This window comes from Myxocyprinus asiaticus, chromosome 13 (assembly GCF_019703515.2).
Source record: "Myxocyprinus asiaticus isolate MX2 ecotype Aquarium Trade chromosome 13, UBuf_Myxa_2, whole genome shotgun sequence".
In the NCBI taxonomy this organism is placed as follows: domain Eukaryota; kingdom Metazoa; phylum Chordata; class Actinopteri; order Cypriniformes; family Catostomidae; genus Myxocyprinus; species Myxocyprinus asiaticus.
In genome coordinates this window covers 13816414-13839935 of record NC_059356.1, presented here as the reverse complement: position 1 = coordinate 13839935, position 23522 = coordinate 13816414, and the positions used below count along the sequence as shown (strand labels likewise).

Genomic DNA, 23522 nt, shown 5'->3' with positions numbered 1-23522 from the left:
AGGAGGTTACCCCATGTGACTCTACCCACCCTAGCAACCGGGCCAATTTGGTTGCCTAGGAGACCTGGTTGGAGTCACTCAGCACACCCTGGGATTCAAACTAGCGAACTCAGGGGTGGTAGCCAGCGTCTTTTACCAATGAGCTACCCAGGCCCCCTCTGTCATATGTTCTTAAAAATATAATAAAGTGTGTTTCTTCAAGTGTGTGTCTTTGTGTCTAACAACATTTCTTGTGTCATTCCGAATCCGAGATGTCTTAGAGTTAACCACCATGCACATTATATTCGCTACCGTGTGGTGATCTCATTCATAATATTTCCCCCTTTTACCTGGTATAAAATTTCACACCGGTGTTGTCCCTTGTACAGAGTAAAACTGGTAATTGTTTTTTATATTATACATTTTTTTTTAATATTGAGTGTAAATTTATAACATTATGCTTATTGTTATATTACCTTGGAATTAGTTATAAAAAAAAAATGAATTACTACAGCTGCGAGAGGGTTTCTATTACAGCTCCCATCTAACTTGCTTAATCCACCACTCTCTATTTTTTTTTTCCTCTTCTGGAAAGTCATTCAAACGTAATAGTGGATTTTTTCTTTTGGTCTCGGAGCAAATGGGTAAGTTAAAATAATATTTGCTGTTGTCTCCCATTCACCGCTGTTGAAGTTTACCCTGCAAATGTTTACTTCCGCATTTCTAAAACCCAGAGTGTGAAAAAGGTGTATTATGCAGATCAGGCAACGGTGCAAACACGCACATAAACTCGTTGCTGATTCTTTGCAATTCTGATTTTGCGGGCCGATTTGGAGCACTCTATAGCGGACGATGCAGCAGTACACCGTGATCTGACACACTCTGCTGGGACAGCGTCACTTGATCGAGACACCTGAATCATTTCTTTAACATGCTGAGGTTCACTTGACTACACCGCACATCTGTACTTCTCCATAATTTGATGGATTATTGCTGATATGATCAATAGAAAAGTCAAGAAAATGAAGGGGAGCTTGTCGTTAAAACAGGTACAACATCTGTGGTGTATGTTCGCAAAAATCGACACAGATTACACAAATGTAATCTGCAAACTGTGTCGCACGATGGTAATCACTTGTTTGTAATACAAACAATCTGTTTTACCACCAAAAAATGAAGCATGCTATAGAATATTATGAAAGCCAAAAGATGCGCTCGCATTCCATCATTTTTTTGTTGTTGTTGCAAGGTACACACATTATATATTTTGAAATGTATTTTCTTCAAGATGTATTTTCGTTGTGTTTTGTTTTTTTTTCTAAAATTATGTAATATTTTCTTTGTTACTTTGGTTTGAAAAGATCTGGAGTTTATAATAATATTGGACAACAACATGTCAGACTGAAATGTGGCATAATGTGAAATTGGGTAATATGGTAAGGTTGATTAACACAGAGTGTTTATTTTATTTTTAACTTTGACTGCCAAGTTGTAAATAAGGAGAAAATTATAAAAGAATAAGCAATATAAAATGGTTATTTATTATGTTAACTGATTTTTATTGGTTTTCCAGAAAAAATAAATAATATATCTTCATATATATCATTGCCGTGATATAAGATTTTGGTCATATCACCCACCCCTAGCTGTAATTAACTATTAATGTACAACCAGCTAGACATTTATCAGAATTAAGTATTACAGTATGTTCCGGTATGTTGACATGGACAACAGTCAAGTAAACAGTTTAGCAGTCATTATAGAAAAATATAGCCATGATTGAAAATCAGTATCAGGCATTCTGTTATGTTGCCATGCTGTGATAGAATTAAGTATTCCAGATCATGTTTTAAAAAGGACATTGCACATACTTAAAAAAAAAAAAAAAAAAAAAAACAACATGTACAAAGATCTCCAACCAGTACACACAAAACAAACAAGTGTACAGATGTAAAAAGGTGCATTTAAGTAGATTGCATCTATGGTGGGCCCACCTGCAGATTATAATAACTGCTCTGCATGCAGTCTGGAGTTTCAATTATGTGATTTTAGCACTGGGAAGTGGCTCCGTTATTACGTATAATTGATATGTCAGAAATGGCGTGCATTACTTCACAGGCACTCTTGGAATGCGACTGAGACAATTGCAGGGGAGAATCATCTCACGTCATAAGCCCAAACAATCTAAGACCAACAGAGTTGGTTATGAAGGGTGCTCTTTGAGAATTGCCATGGCAACTGCTGCTATCTTCAGTCAAATTACAGGATAGATGGTAAAACATAATTGGTGGGGATGCCATCTACAGTATCTTGCATGGGGAAAGGAAAAGCATCTAGACCTCACCTTGCCATGGTAGGCGCTGCTGTTCTTGGCTACGGCGCACTGGCGGTCCACCAGGAAACAGTATCTCCTACGTTCCTCCGACAGCGCTGTTTTGTAGCCTTCTGCGATGAAGGTATCTAGCTCGCTCTGTTTACTGCTAATGGTCTCAACGTACTGAGGAAAGACAATAAAGAGAGAAGAGAAAGAAAGCATTCAGTTTTTATAGCAAACACACAGTTTAACTCAAAAAAAGATTGCATATACACTCTTAAAAGCTCTTTCATTCCTTGGAGATTCTTCTCAGTTCCTGATCATACATTAAGATGATAGGTTTTTCAAATCAACATATTGGTTTTGGAGTTCTTTTAAGCACCAGTACAGATGGTTTTGTAAAGAACTAGATAATAAAAGGTTCTTTGTGGAACCTTCAATGAATAGTTCACCCATAATATAAATTAATTTCGGTATTAGATGGCAATTCCATGGCTCTTTGATATATACAGTACAGTACCATGGCACTGTTCGATTACCATATTCATGTATCCTGGTATTTACATTTCCCATCTCTGGTACTTTTTTGTTGCTGACATTTCTGAAAATGAGTAGGAGTGCTATTTATGTATGAATGTGTTTTAGATGTCTGTGTGGTAGTTTTTCTTATGAATACTAAAAGGCTTTTTTTTTTTTTTTTTTTTTTAATGCGCTCTCTACTGATTGGCCCATAATCACCTTGCCATCTGCCTGTCTCACATCCCCAGTGGGAACTCTCGGCTCCCGGAAATGTCAGAACCATTACAGAACTCATTATCTCAACACATCCAGGTGTTTTAGTGCCCTATTCCAATTTACCCACAACAGGACGAGGGGGACAACCCGTCCCCCGTTGGTATTATCAGGCATTTCAGTTATATTGGTCTGAATGAGACAACTGATGAGAAAACATTATAATGAGGAAAGCTTTTCAGACACCATCAAGAATCAACTATGGGAACTGCTTTAAAAAGACCACCTTACATTCAGAGTGAATGCAGAAGAATAAGTGAGAGCGTCAGAAATCTAATGGAGCTGAAAATCTCCTAGGGTTACGCAATGAGAGCTCATCCGTGTTCGAATGAACTTTGGGTTGTAAAACTAATGGATTGTAAAACCAGCAGGAGACTTTACAGAGAGATTTTATGGACTTCCATCCATCTTTGACCACTGTAACCTGAACACTCGAATACGAGCTTGTTGAAGAGAATATTTACTAGACTGAGGATAAAACAACCTTATTTCAAGAGGCTGCATGAAAATACAAGTATCGCATTTAAACTACAAGGTATGGTGTGCGGAGTACATGCAGTTTGATGTTGCTACCACAGGTTGGCACTAGTTTCACACTGATCGAATTACATTGGTTGAGGAACTTCGCAGCAGAAGATCACAAGAAGGAAATTAAATCCATGTCTCTTAGCTTTTATATAATCCATATGCTAGTGTACACCTAAACCAAGAGTGAAGCTGAAAAAAAAAAACACATTTAAAATTTAGTCTTTCTCTACAGGACAATGGACCAAAAACATTCATTACATCTTCTCCTTGCCATACAACCAAATGATGCAAAAGCACTATAAACGTTGTCCATATGACTCACACAAAGCTTTTGTATGGCTTAAAAAGACTTGGAATACAGTGCACAATTGGAATGGAGCACTTTCATAATACTTCTATGGTGCTTTTCATCCTTTTTTTCCCTCCCTATTCACTGTAATTTTATGGAAAAGAATGACCAGTACAATCGCTCAATATTTCTTTTGTGTTCCAGGTAAGAGACTCATATGTGTGTGGAATGTCATGAGGGTAAATAAATGTTAGAATTTTCAGTTTTGGATAAAATATTCCTTACAAGCTATCTATATTGCAGAATACTAGATAGATAAACATACTTTCTAAAGCCCTGTAGACTTGTATACACGTATCTTTTACAGCCTAGATGTTTTCTTTCCCCTTTCTGAATAAAAACACAGATAAATTATATCTCAACAATGAGTCAAAGCATACTGCAGTGTGAGACAAACCGAGGTAAAACCGTACAAGAGGTGAAATGAGTAAGAGAGAGCAATGGAAATGTAGAACAAGGTGAATGAGTGTTGAAGAGCAGGCGCATTAGAGGTCATAACAGCAGCTGAACGTGTGGACAGGCATGATGTAGTTGACAAGTGTGGTGATGGTCTGAAGAAGTTCGGCCCTGTTTCGTGGCCGGCCCAGCGGGAAAATCCCGGTTCTCCTTATGGCCAGTCCACCCCTGATACAGAGAGTAGAAAGGTGGCATTAATGGCCACAACAATCAAAACTGACCGTAAGACTCCATGAAATCGGAATTGGAGTTTTGTGGCTTTTAGTCCTTGTCTGTTAGCTTTCAGGCTATATATTGTTAGCATTGGCTTGCTCTCAGTGGGGGATCTGTAGGGCACTATAAAGCTGCTTTGGATCAATATTGTAAGTGCTATACATACAAAATTGAAATGTATATGCAAGTATAAATATATGCTCAATGTTAACACAATATACTTTAAGAAACACATTTTCTGTAAAATATGCAGTCTTTCTCTTCCAGCAGAGTTTGAAATTAACACACGCCAACCCGCCGTAGCTCTGTCACTCTTACTAGCCACTTTGGTGGGTGGTGTTTTTTCAGTGTTTTTCCTGCACTGAAAATACTGTGAATGCCGGGCAACTCGGAGCTGCTGCCAAAGGAAATTTAAATGGTATTCATGCCCCTCATAACTAAGACGTGCATCTGTGCGGGGCGAATGAAGCGTGCTTTCGCACGAACCGCGGTCTCAAAACAAAGTTTTACCATGGTAAGCACCCTAGCAAAAAGTACCATGCCTTCATGGCAGTAATGTGCCTATGATGCATTACAATGCTGCCTCAGTAGGTTGTTCGTGTAGTGAAACAGAGCTGTACAGTTCTTTCATTAAACGCCTCCCTGCTAGATATGCTGCGCAGAAGATAGGAGGTGGAAAATAGAATCCCTCTATTTCTAAAGCAAAACTTGTGTACTGTAAATTACAAAGCCCTCTAACTTAAACGCTTCCTGCTGGGTCTATCGCTGTGTCAGCCTGATATAGCCTCAGTGACACTCATTTCTGTGACATCAGCAGTCCTTCATCCTGTGGCATGGCTCAGCTTCCCCTCCAGCCCTCTAAAGGAACAATCCCTCACTCTCTTAGGATAACGCTCACGCTGGAGTCTTGTGTGGTGAAAGCAGTGTCGGGGAGTAACTAACTAACATTAGCGACTCTAGTAGATTAACTCCAATGTAAGACGAGACACTGATCAAATGCGCTCTCCTTAATCATATGTAGCTCTGGAAGTGAATCAGTTTGTTCAGGTGGTTCATGTAAGTGACCAGAGCTGGGTAGTGACATTTTACATGAAATCTGGATTATGTAATCAGATTACAAAAATCAAGAACTTCATTAGTTACTTTTTATACATTACATGATTACATATTAACAAGGCAATGGCAGTAAATTGTTAATAATGTATTGATCATCCTAATCGTTCTCTTATTTCAATCTTTTACATTTTTCATTTTAAATCAGCACAACACTGATATATATTTGGTAAATCTTCGAGTGTTTTCAGAAGAGACGGGGAGGGGGAGGGTTGTGTGTATTGCACTCAGTACTAATCCTCGCTACTAGCCAGCCAGGGGAAGATGGAGCAGTCTAAATCAGCATTTAACCACTGGATCTATATTGATAATTTCATTTTTAAGAATGAAATTACACCAATGGTGTGCAGCTCACTCATTGAACTTAATTGCTTCAAAGGATCTAATGGATGCCATCTCTAAGGGTCCTTCCTACATGGTACACAATAGTTCAACTGCAAAATGTGCAGCAATATGGAACAAAGCCCATCGCTCTACTGTTGCTGCTGATGCAGTGGATTCTACTGCATGAAACTTGACAAAATGTGACAATTGTTCCTTGTGTGACTCGGTGGAACTCTGCTGTTTTTAAATATTCTGCTCTTTTAGAATATTCTTAATGTTCAAAAGATAATATCTTGCACCTCATCTTTGGAATAGGTGATGGACTATCAGTATAAGCAGTAAGGGTTAAAAGTTTTGAATGATAAACTTTGGCCATGCACTGTTATTGCTGTTAGATTTAATGTTTATTTCATTCATGTAATGTTTAATTCACTTTTTAAAAATGTCATAAAGAGCTCTTCTTGTGAGGCTCTTTTTGTGAATAAGAAATATTGGAATACTTTTTATTTTTCTTTGTACTTATGTTAAAACGATTATCCTACTCAAATGCATGTGACATAAAACAAAACAGAATTAGGTTTAAAGTATTCCAAAAGTAATCTGATTACCCAAAAAATGTAATCTACAAGATTACGTTACTGATTGCATTTTTTTGTCATGTGAATTGCAATCCAGTACTGATTACAAATTACAAGTAATCCGCCCAGCACTGTAAATGACACAATTTACCATTTCTATATTTCAAAATTCAAAATATAAGTTCTGCTGTTCATTGCTGTTTTTACACAGTTATGTTCTAGATTTTTTGTTGTTGTTGTATATTTAGAGTTAATATTATCTCCAAGTTTAATGCTGTCACACAAATGAGAGGTCTGATACTCCAAACAAGCCCGATGAGACCTGACAGACCTTCTATTTCGATACACTATTAGGTTCTATTCACTTTCATTGTGTGGAAAAAATAACATGAAAGTAAAAGGTGACTGAGGCTAACATTTTGCTTAACATCCAGAGACTATTTAGCCCGAGAACTTTAATTGAAATTAATGGAGAAATTGGAATACCAAATATGGCGGATGTAGAAACAGAAGTCTCGCCTTACAGGTAAAAGAGCCAAACACCTTTTAGATACCGACATCACCTATCAGTCATCTTGAGAATGCGCATGCACATTCACTGGACCAGCCTCAAAAATAGTGTTTTTTTTTTGTTTTGTTTTTTTTAAGCATGATCTGAGCTAAAGAAACACAATTTATGATACCAATGTTGTCAGATTTAACTGCCGATTTAAAATATGTTCTTTCTTGGCCAACCGTTTGAGGTTTTGGTCTTTCCCAATTTCAGTAGATAGGTGCTGCACTTTTACACCGATCAGTCACAACATTAAAACCACCTGTCTAATATTATGTAGGTCCCCCTCGTGCCGCCAAAACAGCGCCAACCCACATCTCAGAATAGCAGTCTAAGATGCTATTCTTCTCACCACAATTGTACAGAGCGGTTATCTGAGTTACCGTAGACTTTGTCAGTTCAAACCAGTCTTGCCATTCTCTGTTGACCTCTTTCATCAACAAGGCATTTCCATCCACAGAACTGCCGCTCACCGGATGTTTTTTGTTTTTGGCACCCTTCTGAGTAAATTCTAGAGACTGTTGTGTATGAAAATCCCAGGAGATCAGCAGTTACAGAAATACTCAAACCAGCCCATCTGGCACCAACAATCATCCATGCAATTATCTAATCAGCCAACTGAGTGGCAGCAGTGCAGTGCATAAAATCATGCAGATACGGGTCATGAGCTTCAGTTAAGGTTCACATCAATCATCAGAATGGGGAAAAAAATGTGATCTCAGTGATTTAGACTGTGGCATGATAGTTGGTGCCAGACGGGCTGGTTTGAGTATTTCTGTATTCGCACAACAGTCTCTAGTATTTACTCTGAATGGTGCCAAAAACTAAAAACATCCAGTGAGAGGCAGTTATGCAGATGGAAACGCCTTGTTGATGAGAGAGGTCAACAGAGAATGGCCAGACTGGTTTGAACTGACGGTAACTCAGATAACTACTCTGTACAATTGTGGTGAGAAGAATATAATTTCAGAATGCTATTCTGAGATGCGTGTTGGTGCTGTTTTGAGACATACACAAATGTTAGGCAGGTGGTTTTAATGTTGTGGCTGATCGGTGTATGCCGCTTGTATGCATAGAAAACAGCTACTTTGGAACATTCCCAAGGTGGCAGCCGAGTGGACTGACTTGCCTTGAAAGGGACTATGCTAACATCATCTTTTGTGTTTTAGGGAGGAAAGAAAGCCTTATTGGGTTTGTAACAATATGAGGATGAGTTAACAATGACATAATATATGACTGGCCACATACTGTATAGCTTTAGCCATTAGCATTAGCGCCATATTTGTAATCTATTTATTTACAACATGTCTCGTCAGGAAAAATGATTAGTTTTATGTTTGATACTGAGTTTATAAGGCTATATAGCCTAAGTAGCTTTTAGCTTGGCAACAAGGGGTAACGGTGTGCAAGTGTTCTTCCATAGACACTCTAATTACTTTCCTAGAGCTAGCAGTGCAGTCCACACCATTCAGAAGTATGACATGTCTGTTAAAGTGTGATATCACAGCTAGCGTGAACCTTCGCGATTCCCTCCTCACGCCATCTCCACCTCCCTCCTGCTGCACCTCATACCACTCTACTGAACTGAATAATTAGCTAATTAGCATCTTCAGAGGGACTTCAGCGACTAATTATTTCAGCAGCAGCAGGAAGGAAAAAGAACAGAGGACGGAGGTCTGAGTGAACAAGTGAGAGACGAGAGAGAGAGAGAGAGAGAGAGAGAGAGATGGGGAAGAATAAAAGAACATGTTGCAATGCAAATCGTCGGGCAGTCAGTCTGCTGCATGATAAATTGCAGAAAGCAATTCTCATCCTTTAATTCAAGCCTATTTGTGGAGCTTTGCCAATAAATCGCAAGCTCCGAACCTCAAAAACTCTATCACCCCTTAATGATAAACTGCAAAACAATATATATATATATATATATATATATATATATATATATATATATATATATATATATATATATATATATATATATATAAAAATATTCTCTTAACCAATCAGAATTTTGTCTCGTTTTCCATTAAAGGGATAGTTCACCCAAAAGTGAAAATTCTCTCATCATTTACTCACCCTTATGCCATCCCAGATGTGTATGACTTTCTTCTGCAGAACACAAATTAAGATTTTTAGAAGAATATTTCAGCTCTGTGGGTCCATACAATGCAAGTGAATGGGTGGCAAATTTTTGAAGCTTCAAAAGTCAGCATAAAAGTAATCCATAAGACTCCAGTGTCAGTGTCTTCAGGAGCGATATGATAGGTGTAGGTAAGAAACAGATCACTTTCACATTCTTCTTGTATTTTTGGTGATTCACATTCTTCATGCATATCGCCCCCTACTGGGCAGGGAGAAGTATTTCAAACAATAAATGACTTGAATATTGATCTGTTTCTCACCCACACATATATCACTTCTGAAGATATGGATTAAAACACTGGAGACATATGGATAACTTTTATGATGCCTTTATATGCTTTTTAGAGCGTCAAAATTTTGGCACTCATGCACTTGCATTGTAACTACAGAGCTGAAATATTATTCTAAAAACCATAATTTGTGTTCTATAGAAGAAAGTCATACACATCTGGGATGGCATAAGGGTGACTAAATGATGAGAGAATTTTCATTTTTGGGTGAACTATCCCTTTAAGAATATCTAAACACATTTGTTTTTTCCCCAACTGACATATTTTTCTTGTTTTACGCATAAATTTAACACAAGTTAATGATATTAATGCTCAAAACAAGAAAGAACAAACTTAATTCATGATACATTCTCTGCAAACAGGTCTTTTTTGTTTCTCAATTTCGAGATTTATCTTGTTTTTAGGCTATTTAGACATTCTAACAAAATTACAATAGAGAAAATAACTGGTTAAGAAAATCATTTTTTGCAGTTTAGCAGTACAATTTACAAAATTATGGACACCGTATTAGTGCACTCTGTGTGTGTGCACACTCAGACTTTACTTTATGGGCCCCTGGGGCTCTTGACTAAATCACTTGACTTTTTCTGCTCTTGCCCAAGGCCACATTTACATTAAAATGAGTCTGAGGCATAAAATAAGAGGAGGTCAAATCCTCTGTGTAACAGCTGGTATCACTTTCGGTCTCTCTCTCGCTCTCAAAAACATACGATGACTCCAATAAAGACATAATATTCATTACATCTAAATGCCTATTAAAATCATAGCTATACAATATTTTAGGCTCAAAAGTTAGGATGAGCCAAGATCCATGTAATTCTATATTATTGTGAAAAGTTGCTTGGCAAGCCTACAGCTAAACATACTGTTTATAAAAAAAAAAAAAAAAAAAAAAAGAAATTGTAATTCCTGTGAAATCACTAAAGCAGAGCCTCTGCTGGCTAATGACTTTTTTTTACAGAATAAAAAATCTGTGTCTTTCTGCAGCAAGCAAAGCACCACCCAGCCTGAGCTCACTGTCTGCAGGGCATCTGGCAGCAGACAGACACATTTATCAACTGCCAGCATCAACAGCAGTCACGCTGAAAGACGCCTTCTCCTACACGCTCATGACCTCCGGAGGGAATTCTGACCCTGGATACTGTTTGAGCACACACACAAACCAAGGTTATTATCGTTAGCAAAATGTTTTGACGCAATTTGTTAACCAAACCTACTATGAAGACAAATACTACACATTTTTGTTAACTAAAATAAAAAAGGAGTTTGCCAAAGAAAACTAAATGTATGTATACATGTGCACTAAAATCAAATTTACAGTTTATTTGTAAATAATTTAAATTAAATGTGCACAAAAAAATGACTTGAGATTATTATTATTTTTTCAATCAATTTTGGATGGTTTGATTTATTTATTCTTCAAAGTCTGACTTTAGATCTATATCTCTATCTGTGTATTTTGTCAAAAAGATCACACAGTTAGAGAAGCAGCAGCTAGCTTACCAACATATAAAACTTCTTGTTTTACAAGGGATGCTGCTATAAGGGATAAAAATCAAAACTAATACTGAAATGAAATAAAAACAAAACTGAAACTAGTCATGTTCCAAAGATTCAAAAAAAAAAAAAAAAAAAAAAAAAAAAAAAAAAAATACACACTGAAATTGAAAATCAAAACACAAATACAAAATTAAAATAAAAAGTCATAAAAATTTTAAAAGTCAAGACCCACTGGAGACGCAGGCTAGTTATCGCTTGGGGAAGTTATCACAAACAGGAATGCAGGATTTGACTCAAGTCCAATTATACACTATAAAAAAAATAAATAAATAAATAAATTAATTAATTAATAATAATAATAATAATAATAATAAAATCCTAAAATTTAAGGTAAATTACCGGCAGCTGTGGTTGCCAAAGATTTAGAGTAAAAAATACGGTAATCACGTTTCAGGCTTTACGGGAAGTAATTTTGATGCCTGTATATTTTATGGTGCATTATCATTTACATTATTAAATGATATAAACGATGCATTAAAATTCTGAAACTGTAAAAATCTGCTTTTCACTTCATAATGTATTGTTAATCACCATAGTGATTACAAAAGGACACATGATGACATGAAGTTCATCGATAGAGGCCCTTTCAAGAGCAATGACCAAAAAACATGTAGAGACAGTGCTCAGTGTCACTCACACATACACTAAACACTATCAGGGTAACACATGTGAAATTAAATGTATGCAGTAAACATGAACTAAACTACATCAAATATAACACCCCAAAGTACATAACTGATATTAAAAATAAGAAGAAACATAACTATTCCCATTAACTGTAATTGGTCACGCAGGGAATTCTGGGAACGCCCGATTATTGTTGTTTTTTTCTCGTAATTTTAACAATAATTTAGCATACTCTCTTGTTAAACATAGTATACATTTTTACCATTAATTATATGGTAAAAGCATACTTTTTACATCTAAAAAATGCACCGTAAATTTACATGTATTGTCTTTTTAAATACATTATAATTTTTCGCAGTATATTTAAAGGAAATTACCCATTAACCAATTAACTTTTTTTACCGTTAAAATTACTGACTTTTTTTTTTTTTTTTTTTTTTACAGTGTACAAATACTAGTTCTCTAAATTCAATAATGTTTTTGTGAATTCTATTCTATTCTATACAGTTGTCTAATTTTTGGGGGGTCAAGGTGTCACATTTAAGCTATTAAGTTATTTTATAAATGTATTATTGTAAACTTTTGTTGGCAATGGCAAAACAATGGTAAAATATCTTTATGATATCTATAACATTTTTGCTGTTTTGTTAATTATTTTACTGTTTAAAAGGAGCTGAAAAGCTTTCCATAGGCTGGTAAATGTCAGGTTTCCATGTGACAAATTACCCCAAACACTGTGACAAAATGCCCCGCTATTGGCCACACAAAAGGTCAGCTTTTGTTTAATGAACTGTATCAGTTTTTCTGTGCAAAACAGTGGATATGTCCAAATCCTTTTTTCTTGCCAAAACGTCATGGCGGTACATAAATAGACCTGCAAAAATAAAGCTACACTGAGAAATATCCACTAGAGTAAAAAGTGTGACAACTAGCCCTGGTCTCCGCTAAACACAACTACATTTTGTGGATGTTTGAGCCGATTGGGTGTATCATAGCTCCGTAATGGGGTCAGAAGGGCCGTACTTCCACACCCCGCAGAGCGTGTAAGCTCCCTGAGAAGTTCGGGGCCCGAGAGTGCATGCACAGAGTCAAGCTTTCCTTATCGATTTGTATCAGGTCTCCATAGCCCTGCTGTCATAGTGTAAGACTCCTCTCTGCAGGTCACCATTCAGACACTGCAATTAAGACAGCGGCTTGAGGCCTGCCATGGTTTATACAGAGAATGCCTGTAAAAACAGCTGTGGTGTTTGTGTGTGCGGCCTCTTATTCGATATGCCGCAGTGCTGTTTGTATAAACACCTACGGATTTCACCCACCCATTGTGTCCTCAGTGCCACTAGAGGCTTACAGCACTTCTTGCATTCATGCGCTGTTAAAATCATCTCGGCATTAACATGATGTAGGTGGTCCTGCTGAAGCAGAGCCTCTCCATCCACCTCCACCCTTTCAAAGGCCTTGAGCGACACACTAGCTGTGTTTCTGACCCGCAGTCAGTAGAGGTGGCGGTGGCCATGAGGGGGCTCACCTGCAACTCCTTCTCGCCATACTTGGAGGGGTTTTTGCTGCCCTGGCTCTTCCTCCGCAGTTTCTTCAGCTCACCTTGGCATTTCTCCAGACTCTCTCCTTTGCTTTTGTGCTCCATCTGGTACTTCTTGAGAGCTGCCTTCAGGAGACAAACACAAGAATATTGTTGGTGCATGCAGAAATCATCAAACTGTAGCCACTGCATCTGGTAGTACTGTACAATTAACATGCACACTTATGTTATCATAGACACTTTAAAATAGTGAAAAATTCTACATAAACTATTAGATAAATTGTAATTTTCTCAATCTACGAGACAACAAGTGCATAACAAGGGACCAAAATTAACACTGGACAAGCACTAAAATTGACCAATAACTTTGTTAGAAACTGTGACAGAACAGCAGTTGGACCCTAAATGAGCAATTCAAATCCAAGACAAACCATATAAAGCTATCAGCACTGTAATGTTTTATTATTATTTTAAAGTTTTTACCAATACATTTGACATTTTTTTCCCCTGTATTTTAAAAATGACAAGAAAAACTGTATTAAAATTGCAAGAGGAAACTGTTTATCAAAATGTCACGTGATTTAACAAAAAAAAAACTCTGTATAAATGGAATACATACATACAGTTGTGCTCAAAAGTTTGCATCCCCTTGGAGAATTCGTAATATATGTACCGTTTTTAAAGAAAACATGATTGAGCAGGCAAAACACATTTCTTTTATTTCTTATGGGATTCATATTCAACTGTAGGTTATAACAGAATAGCACAATCATAAAACAAAACATGGCAACAATGAAAAAAATGAAATGACCCCTGTTCAAAAGTTTGCATACCCTTAGTTCTTAATTCTGTGTATTGCCCCCTTTAGCATCAATGACAGTGTGCAGTCTTTTGTAATAGTTGTCTATGAGGCTCCAAATTCTTGCAGGTGTTATTGCTGCCCATTTGTCTTGGCAAAATGCCTCCAGGTCACGCAAAGTCTTTGGTCGACTTGCATGAACCGCACGTTTGAGATCTCCCCAGAGTGGCTCGATGATATTAAGGTCAGAAGATTGTGATGGCCACTCCAGAACCTTCACCTTTTTCTGCTGTAACCACTGGAGGGTCAATTTGGCCTAGTACTTAGGGTCATTGTCGTGCTGGAAAGTCCAAGAGCGTCCCATGCACAGCTTTCGTGCAGAAGAATGCAAATTATCTGCCAGTATTTTCTGATAACATGCTGCATTCATCTTGCCATCAATTTTCACAAGATTCCCCATGCCTTTAGAGCTCACACCCCACCAAAACATCAGTGAGCCACCACCATGCTTCACAGTGGGGATAGTATTCTTTTCACTATAGGCCTTGTTGACCCCTCTCCAAACATAGCACTTGTGGTTGTGACCATAAAGCTCTATTTTGGTCTCGTCACTCCAAATGACAGTGTGCCAGAAGCTGTGAGGTGTGTCAAGGTGTTGTCGGGCATATTGTAACCGGGCTTTTTTGTGGCATTGGCACAGTAAAGGCTTCTTTCTGGCAACTCGACCATGCAGCTCATTTTTGTTCAAGTATCGTCGTATTGTGCTCCTTGAAACAACCACACCGTCTTTTTCCAGAGCAGCCTGTATTTCTCCTGAGGTTACCTGTGGGTTTTTCTTTGTATCCCGAACAATTCTTCTGACAGTTGTGGCTGAAATCTTTCTTGGTCTACCTGACCTTGGCTTAGTATCAAGAGATCCCTGAATTTTCCACTTCTTAATAAGTGATTGAACAGTACTAACTGGCATTTTCAAGGCTTTGGATATCTTTTAATATCCTTTTCCATCTTTATAAATTTCCATTACCTTGTTAAGCAGGTCTTTTGACAGTTCTTTTCTGCTCCCCATGGCTCAGTATCTAGCCTGCTCAGTGCATCCATGTGAGAGCTAACAAACTCATTGACTATTTATACGCAGACACTAATTGCAATTTAAAAAGCCACAGGTTTGGGAAATTAACATTTCCCAATTGCAATTTAAACCTTTGTGTGTCACCTTGTGTGTCTGTAACAAGGCCAAACATTCAAGGGTATGTAAACTTTTGATCAGGGCCATTTGGGTAATTTCTGTTATCATTATGATTTAAAAAGGAGACAAACAACTATGTGATAATAAATGGCTTCATATGATCACTATCCTTAAATAAAAGACATCAGTCTTTGCATGATCAGTCATATTGTCAAAATCAATGCCAAAATTTCACAATTTCTTCCAGGGTATGCAAACTTTTGAGCACAACTGTATCTGTTTTTTAACAGCTTTTAAATGACAATTTTAACAAAACTAACCGTAAAAATAAAGTATTCTTTATTGACAAATAATTTTATAAAAATTGCTTCTGTTATGCCGATTTATTACTGTCAAATACATAAAAATGCTGTTAATAATACATTTAAAAATGTATAATTGCAAGAAAATATATGACTAAAGAAAGAAATAATTTGTCATTATGCATAACAACCACAACTTTACATACATAAATGGAAAAAACATAGGTATTGACTATCCCATGAGAGTTAAAAACTAAATTTGATCAGATTTTGACTTTCACTTTATCACTACATTTGTATTAATTTAAAGATTTTATTGTTAAATAAGTGCATTTTATGTTATAAAAACCTGTGTAAAACCATAGAGTTAAATTAAAAAAGTTAATAGCTGTGTTTTATGCATCCTTACATTTATATAACATGCAAATCAAGCATAAATTACTCATCACTACATTCCCCTATCAATATTATTTCAAAATACAACACAACGCCAATTAAAAAGGATTTGGCTTGAACAAAATGAACTTACTGTGTATTGAAAGAATCAATTAACATTTTTATGTGATGTGCAAAGCAAAGCAAGTACATTAAAACACTGAGCTTGAACAGACACCTTTATTGTCGTGCATATTAATTTGGACATAATATCTACTTATATATTGAACCATACGTGACAAAATCGGTTTGCATGTATTTAAGGTTTACATGCATGTAGCTTCTAATTAGAGGAGTTTTATTTTGGAGAAGGAATATACTTCTGTTCAAACACATGCTGTCTCTGAGCACGCACTTTTCCTCCATCAACATGTTCACTGCTGTCCGAGTGGATTCAAAAATAAGTCATTTCAAGTTCAGTCATAACTTCTGTTATTATTATTTTTGTAATACGGGAACTACACAAATATTAAATTGAGATTTATTTACATAAATATCCCTAACAGTACTTAATGTTGGAAGAAGACATACAGCAAGTTGCTGGTTTAGGTAACTGAAGTAAACTCTTAGTTTAACTTCAGTTTAATTATGATTTTTTAGGATATGTAGAAAAAAAAAAAGAACAGCAAAAGTTATCTAAAGGGCATTTTGTCCATCTACAGGATATTATTTTAATTGATGCAGCACATGCTTAACTAAAGCAGCTCCTCGGTGTATCGACAGAGGTACAATTTCTACATTTTACAAGCATTTTAACATTGAGGAATTTTGTTTAGTGGAGTTAACCTGTGATTCTTTAGATTAAATTATTATTATTATTTATATATTTTTTTAAGGTTACTGTTGTGTAATTTAATCGATAGACTTGTATGCTATTCGTTTTTCTCCCCATTCTAAAGAATACTGAGAGCTCAAAGGACTTGTCTGGTCTAGTTTCCCGCCCTAGTTTGAACGAGGTGGATGTACAGTGCATCCGGAAAGTATTCACAGTGCTTCACTTTTTCCACATTTTGTTATGTTACAGCCTTATTCCAAAATGGATTAAATTCATTATTTTCCTCAAAATTCTACAAACAATACCCCATAATGACAACGTGAAAGAACTTTGTTTGAAATCTTTGCTAATTTATTAAAAATAAAAAACGAAAAAAATAAATAAATCACATGTACATAAGTATTCACAGCCTTTGCCATGACACTCAAAATTGAGCTCAGGTGCATCCTGTTTCCACTGATCATCCTTGAGATGTTTCTACAACTTGATTGGAGTCCACCTGTGGTAAATTCAGATGACTGGTCATGATTTGGAAAGGCACACACCTGTCTATATAAGGTCCCACAGTTAACAGTGCATGTCAGAGCACAAACCAAGCCATGAAGTCCAAGAAATTGTCTGTAGACCTCCGAGACAGGATTGTATCGAGGCACAGATCTGGGGAAGGGTACAGAAACATTTCTGCAGCATTGAAGGTCCCAATGAGCACAGTGGCCTCCATCATCCATAAATGGAAGAAGTTTGGAACCACCAGGACTCTTCCTAGAGCTGGCCACCCGGCCAAACTGAGCGATCGGGGGAGAAGGGCCTTAGTCAGGGAGGTGACCAAAAACCCGATGGTCACTCTGACAGAGCTCCAGCGTTTCTCTGTGGAGAGAGGAGAACCTTCCAGAAGAACAACCATCTCTGCAGCACTCCACCAATCAGGCCTGTGTGGTAGAGTGGCCAGACGGAAGCCACTCCTCAGTAAAAGGCACATGACAGCCCACCTGGAGTTTGCCAAAAGGCACCTGAAGGACTCTCAGACCATGAGAAACAAAGATTGAACTCTTTGGCCTGAATGGCAAGCGTCATGTCTGGAGGAAACCAGGCACCGCTCATCACCTGGCCAATACCATCCCTACAGTGAAGCATGGTGGTGGCAGCATCATGCTGTGGGGATGTTTTTCAGTGGCAGGAACTGGGAGACTAGTCAGGATCGAGGGAAAGTTGAATGCAGCAATGTACAGAGACATCCTTGATGAAAACCTGCTCCAGAGCGCTCTGGACCTCAGACTGGGGCGACAGTTCATCTTCCAACAGGACAACGACCCTAAGCACACAGCCAAGATAACAAAGGAGTGGCTCCGGGACAACTCTGTGAATGTCTTGAGTGGCCCAGCCAGAGCCCAGACTTGAACCTGATTGAACATCTCTGGAGAGATCTGAAAATGGCTGTGCACCGACGCTCCCCATCCAACCTGATGGAGCTTGAGAGGTCCTACAAAGAAGAATGGGAGAAACTGCCCAAAAATAGGTGTGCCAAGCTTGTAGCATCATACTCAAAAAGACTTGAGGCTGTAATTGGTGCCAAAGGTGCTTCAACAAAGTATTGAGCAAAGGCTGTGAATACTTATGCACATGTGATTTTTTTTCATTTTTTATTTTTAATAAATTTGCAAAGATTTCAAACAAACTTCTTTCATGTTGTCATTATGGGGTATTGTTTGTAGAATTTTGAGGAAAATAATGAATTTAATCCATTTTGGAATAAGGCTGTAACTTAACAAAATGTGGAAAAAGTGAAGCGCTGTGAATACTTTCCGGATGCACTGTATTTTGTTGTTCGCATGGTACAAGTTTCCAAGGTAAGTAACAAGTGTGTGTGTGTTTACTATAAAATAGCCATATTTCTTTATTTGATCTAAATGGGCAACATAAACTGTTGTGTACATGCACAAGTTTGATCATTTGTAGGGATGTCTTTCAATCCACTGTGAATGTAACTAGCCTTTCTTATCTTTCTGTTTCAGGTGTTTTCTGAGTAGCGCTTTACAAACCAGAATCTACCAAACACACGTATGCAGAACTTGATCGGCACAGTCTTCGCTGATGATTTTATATCTCGTCAGAAGGCACTGGAGTTGGAAAATACTTCTGGTGAACTAGCTGAGATTCTCTTGATTCTTTACTTAAAGGTATTATGGTCTTAGTTGTTTAATATTGTTCTGTGGTTCAACAGACCTTGATTTTACACAGAATAATTTGAGCCTGTCCCAAACTTAAAGGGACAGTTTACTCAAAAATAAAACCTCTCTCATTTACTGACCTTCATGTCATCCCAGATGTGTATTACTTTTTTCTCCTGTACACAAGATTTTTAGAAGAATATTTCAGCTCTGTCAGTCCATAAAATGCAAGTGAAAGGATACCAACATTTGAAAACTCCAAAAAGCACATAAAGGCAGCATAAAAGTAATCCATAAGACTCCAGTGGCTGAATCAATGCCTTCAGAAATGATACGATGGATGTGGGTGAGAAACAGATCAATATTTTAGTCCTTTTTTTTAACTATCGCTTCAGAAGATATATATTTAACCACTGGAGTCATATAGGTTAGTTCACCCAAAAATGAAAATTCTCTCATTGTTTACTCAACCTCATGCCATCCCAGATGTGTATGACTTTCTTTCTGCTGCAGAACATAAATGAACAATTTTAAAAGAATATTTCAACTCTGTTGGTCCACCTGAAATTATTTTATTTTGGGGGAACTATCCTTTTAAAGAAGATGATTTAGCTTTTGTCTTCTATGGAAGAAATAAAGTCATACAGGTCTGGAACAAGTGAGTAAATAATTACATATTTTTTGTGTGAAATATTCTTTTATGTAGGTGTGTATTTTTTAAACAGATGTTAATAAATTGTTCTTAAATTTGGCCACTTTTTTCTATTTTCTGCATTTCAGAGCTGAAGATTCAAAAGAGCCAAATGTTGGATATTCACTAGTTGCCCTGTTAACAGCGGTCAGAGAACTCACAGATGTTGTAGTTCACTACAATCTGGTCAGAAATTTCATTGTTCTTGAAAGTGAAGTCATCACCTACCTGCCCAGGCTTTTCAGATTTCTTTTTATGTTTGGACTGATTTATGCATTGGATCTGAGTTACCCAAAAGAGTTTTAAAGACCGGTGGCTTCATAAGGTTTTAACGTTGAAGGATGTGCAACACTAATGTAGCTGTAGACCATTTATCCTGTCGCTGTCAAATGTGTTTTTTTTTCAATGCTGTGCCTCATGTTTTGTCAATTTTACATTGTCTTTTTATATTAAATAAGTTTACTACATGCAGTTTGCTTATTATTTTTTTATGTTTAAGTTGCAAAACAACAAGGCAGTTGAAAAACATTAAGTAATACTACTAGCGCATTTCAAGTCATCTAAAATCATATAGTTTAATTAGTTAACATGGCTTAAAAAATAAGTTAATACAAAGCATATTCATGATTTCAAAAACATATATATTTTAAGTTGTATAAATAAATTATGTTTGCAGAACTTTAAATTTTGAGTTCTGGTTAATTAAAATAAACATTAGTAATTGCATATTTTGAGCAGACCAAAATCATTTCTTTTAATTTATAGTTTCTGAGAAAAATAAGTTATGCATTCTTGAGACTTAAGTTTTGATTCTTGTCAAAGTAAAGCAATCAGTTGCCTCAATTTATTTTTTTTTTTTTTAAGTTAGTAGAACTTACACGGGTTTACAGTGTTTTTAAACCCTCCAAAAATTGTCCCCATTTACTTCCATTGTAAGTGCCTCACTTAAAGAAAAGGACGAGTCAAAAATGTTTTTGTGGTCATCAACAATGACACAAATGCTTTCGATTGGGCTTAACTTGTATTGAACCTGCATTCCCTTAAGCTTTGAATGTGGTATGTACAACTTATTCCCATAAATGGATTAGTTTCATACTGTCTGCTGCCTCTATAGTCTCATTTGACAGTCACTGAAGAATAAGAAAACAGAATTGACATTTATAACTGGCATTATACCTAATTATAGTAACTTGACCTAATCGACTTCATCTAATGTGATATAAATGTAGGCTAAACAAGAAGGCTTAAATGCAGGAGAACATAACTGATTCATGTTCAATGAAAACCATTCATTCATGTTAAACAAACACCATGCATTCAAGTTAAACGGACACCATTCATCATGTTGAACGCCATGCATTCAGGTTAAACGAACGCCATGCATTCAGGTTAAACGAACGCCATGCATTCAGGTTAAACGAACGCCATGCATTCAGGTTAAACGAACGCCATGCATTCAGGTTAAACGAACGCCATGCATTCAAGTTAAACGAACGCCATGCATTCAAGCTAAACGAACGCCATTCATCAAGCTAAATGAACGCCATTCATTCAGGTTAAACGGACACCATTCATTCAATGTTAAACGACCATTCATTCATGTTAAACAAACACTATTCATTCAAGTTAAATGAACACCATTCATTAATTTTAAACGAACACCATACATTCATGTTAAACGGACACCATTCATTCAGGTTAAATGAATGCCATTCATCAAGTTAAATGAACACCATTCATTCATGTTAAACGAACACCATTCATTCATGTTATACGGATGCCATTCAAGTTAAACACCATTCATTCATGTTAAACAAACACTATTCATTCAAGTTAAATGAATACCATTCATTAATTTTAAACAGACACCATTCATTCAGGTTAAACGGACACCATTCATTTAGGTTAAACACCATGCATTCATGTTAAATGAACACCATGCATTCAGGTTAAACGAACACCAATCATCAAGTTAAACAACATTCATTCAAGTTAAATGAAGACCATTCATTCATGTTAAACGAACACCATTCATTCATGTTAAACAAACACCATTCATTCATGTTAAACAAACACCTTTCATTCAGTTTAAACGACCACCATTCATTCAGATTAAACTAACACCATTGATCATATTCAACGAACTGCATTCATTCAAGTTAAACACCATTAATTTATGTTAAACGATCATCATTCATTCAAGTTAAACGATCACCATTCATTCAGGTTAAACGAACACCATTCATTCAGGTTAAACGAACACCATTCATTCAGGTTAAACTAGCACCATTCATTCAGGTTAAACGAACACCATTCATTCAGGTTAAACGAACACCATTCATTCATATTAAACGAACACCATTCATTCATATTAAACGAACACCATTCAAGTTAAACACCATTAATTTATGTTAAACGAACACCATTCGTTCAAGTTAAACGATCATCATTCATTCAAGTTAAACGATCACCATTCATTCATGTTAAACGATCACCATTCATTCATGTTAAACGATCACCATTCATTCATGTTAAACGAACACCATTCATTTAGTTTAAACTAACTCCATTCATTCAGGATAAACTAACACCACTGATCAAGTTCAATGAACGGCATTCATTCAAGTTAAACACCATTCATTTATGTTAAACGAACACCATTCATTCATGTTAAACGATCACCATTCATTCATGTTAAACGAACACCATTCATCAAGTTAAACGAACACCATTCATCAAGTTAAACGAACACCACTCATTCAAGTTAGTTTTACATGGTCTGTTTTATTGGGTTTAAATTGATTCCATTTTGTTTCAATCACGTGGAAGCACTGTCCATGATTGAATCATGTTCAGCCAAAGTGCTATTTTTTTTAGTGTAATTTGTAATGTTTAAATGTTCAAATGTTCCAATGCAGGTTCATTCTGCTTTTATTATTATTTTAAATATATGTGTATGAATATGTGTGTTTGATATCATGTTTTAATTCATATTAAGGCAGAAAAGCCATAGTATTTTTATTTTTTTTTCAGGGGTGGAAAACAAAAGCTGTTGTTCCCAGAGCAAAAATATTTTAGAGATTGGTTTGTCAGCTTTAAAAATATGATGAATCAGTGAAAAAAGCAACAAAAGTGTTGTGTGAAAAATATGCTTGAGCATTTAAAGCCATTGCTAATGAGTTCTTGTAATATGCTGAACAAAATAATTTGTATGTTGTTTTGTATGTTGTTTTTGCGAATAATAATAATAATAATAATAAATAAGCAATCAATGAGTGGTGGTGTATTTTTTTAATTAGTATTGTGAACTATCTTCCAAAATGTATCTATAGGCATACAGTTTTAATTCTATAGCATAACCTTTATGTAAGATTTTTTTGGGGGGGCAACTGCTGCAAAAATGTCACTATTTCAGTGATTTTAAAGTATTATGCAGACAAATCATACCTGCTTCAATAAGATAATTAGTTTTTTACAGTTTATATTTTTTAAATGAAGACTGGGTTGATAACTTAAGGATGTTTATGTGGAATTACAAGTTTGAGATCATTTGCTTTTCAACCCTGCTGATGTATGTGAAGCAAGCGATTCAAAGGAAAGACATTCAAACTGTCAATTAATAACATCTAATAGATTAACTCAGAGAAAAATGTATCATCAAAAGTTTATCTTGGATGCCTAAAGTTTTTCACCAGAATTCCATGTTGCAGCACATACCATTATGTAGAATATTCCTCGCATTAAGACACCAAAACGGAAATATGAGGAACAAAATCAAGATGTGTCCATGTTTTTGTGGCAGACCATCACG

At 36.3% G+C, this 23522-nt stretch overlaps 1 protein-coding gene across 5 annotated transcripts in view; it reads right to left on the bottom strand.

The window, feature by feature from the left end:
• The window catches only part of LOC127450642 (brain-specific angiogenesis inhibitor 1-associated protein 2-like), a 165509-nt gene that overhangs the window by 39971 nt on the left and 102016 nt on the right, over positions 1-23522 (bottom strand). For all 5 annotated transcript variants that reach the window (XR_007899012.1, XR_007899011.1, XM_051714906.1 and 2 more), the window contains exons 6-7: positions 13344-13481; positions 2324-2476 (exon numbers count right to left, since the gene is read on the bottom strand). Coding sequence is in view for 3 of the 5 variants with exons in the window: in XM_051714906.1 (XP_051570866.1) it covers positions 2324-2476; positions 13344-13481 (291 nt within the window). In the remaining 2 variants the exon portion in view is untranslated. The remainder of the gene's footprint in view (positions 1-2323; positions 2477-13343; positions 13482-23522) is intronic.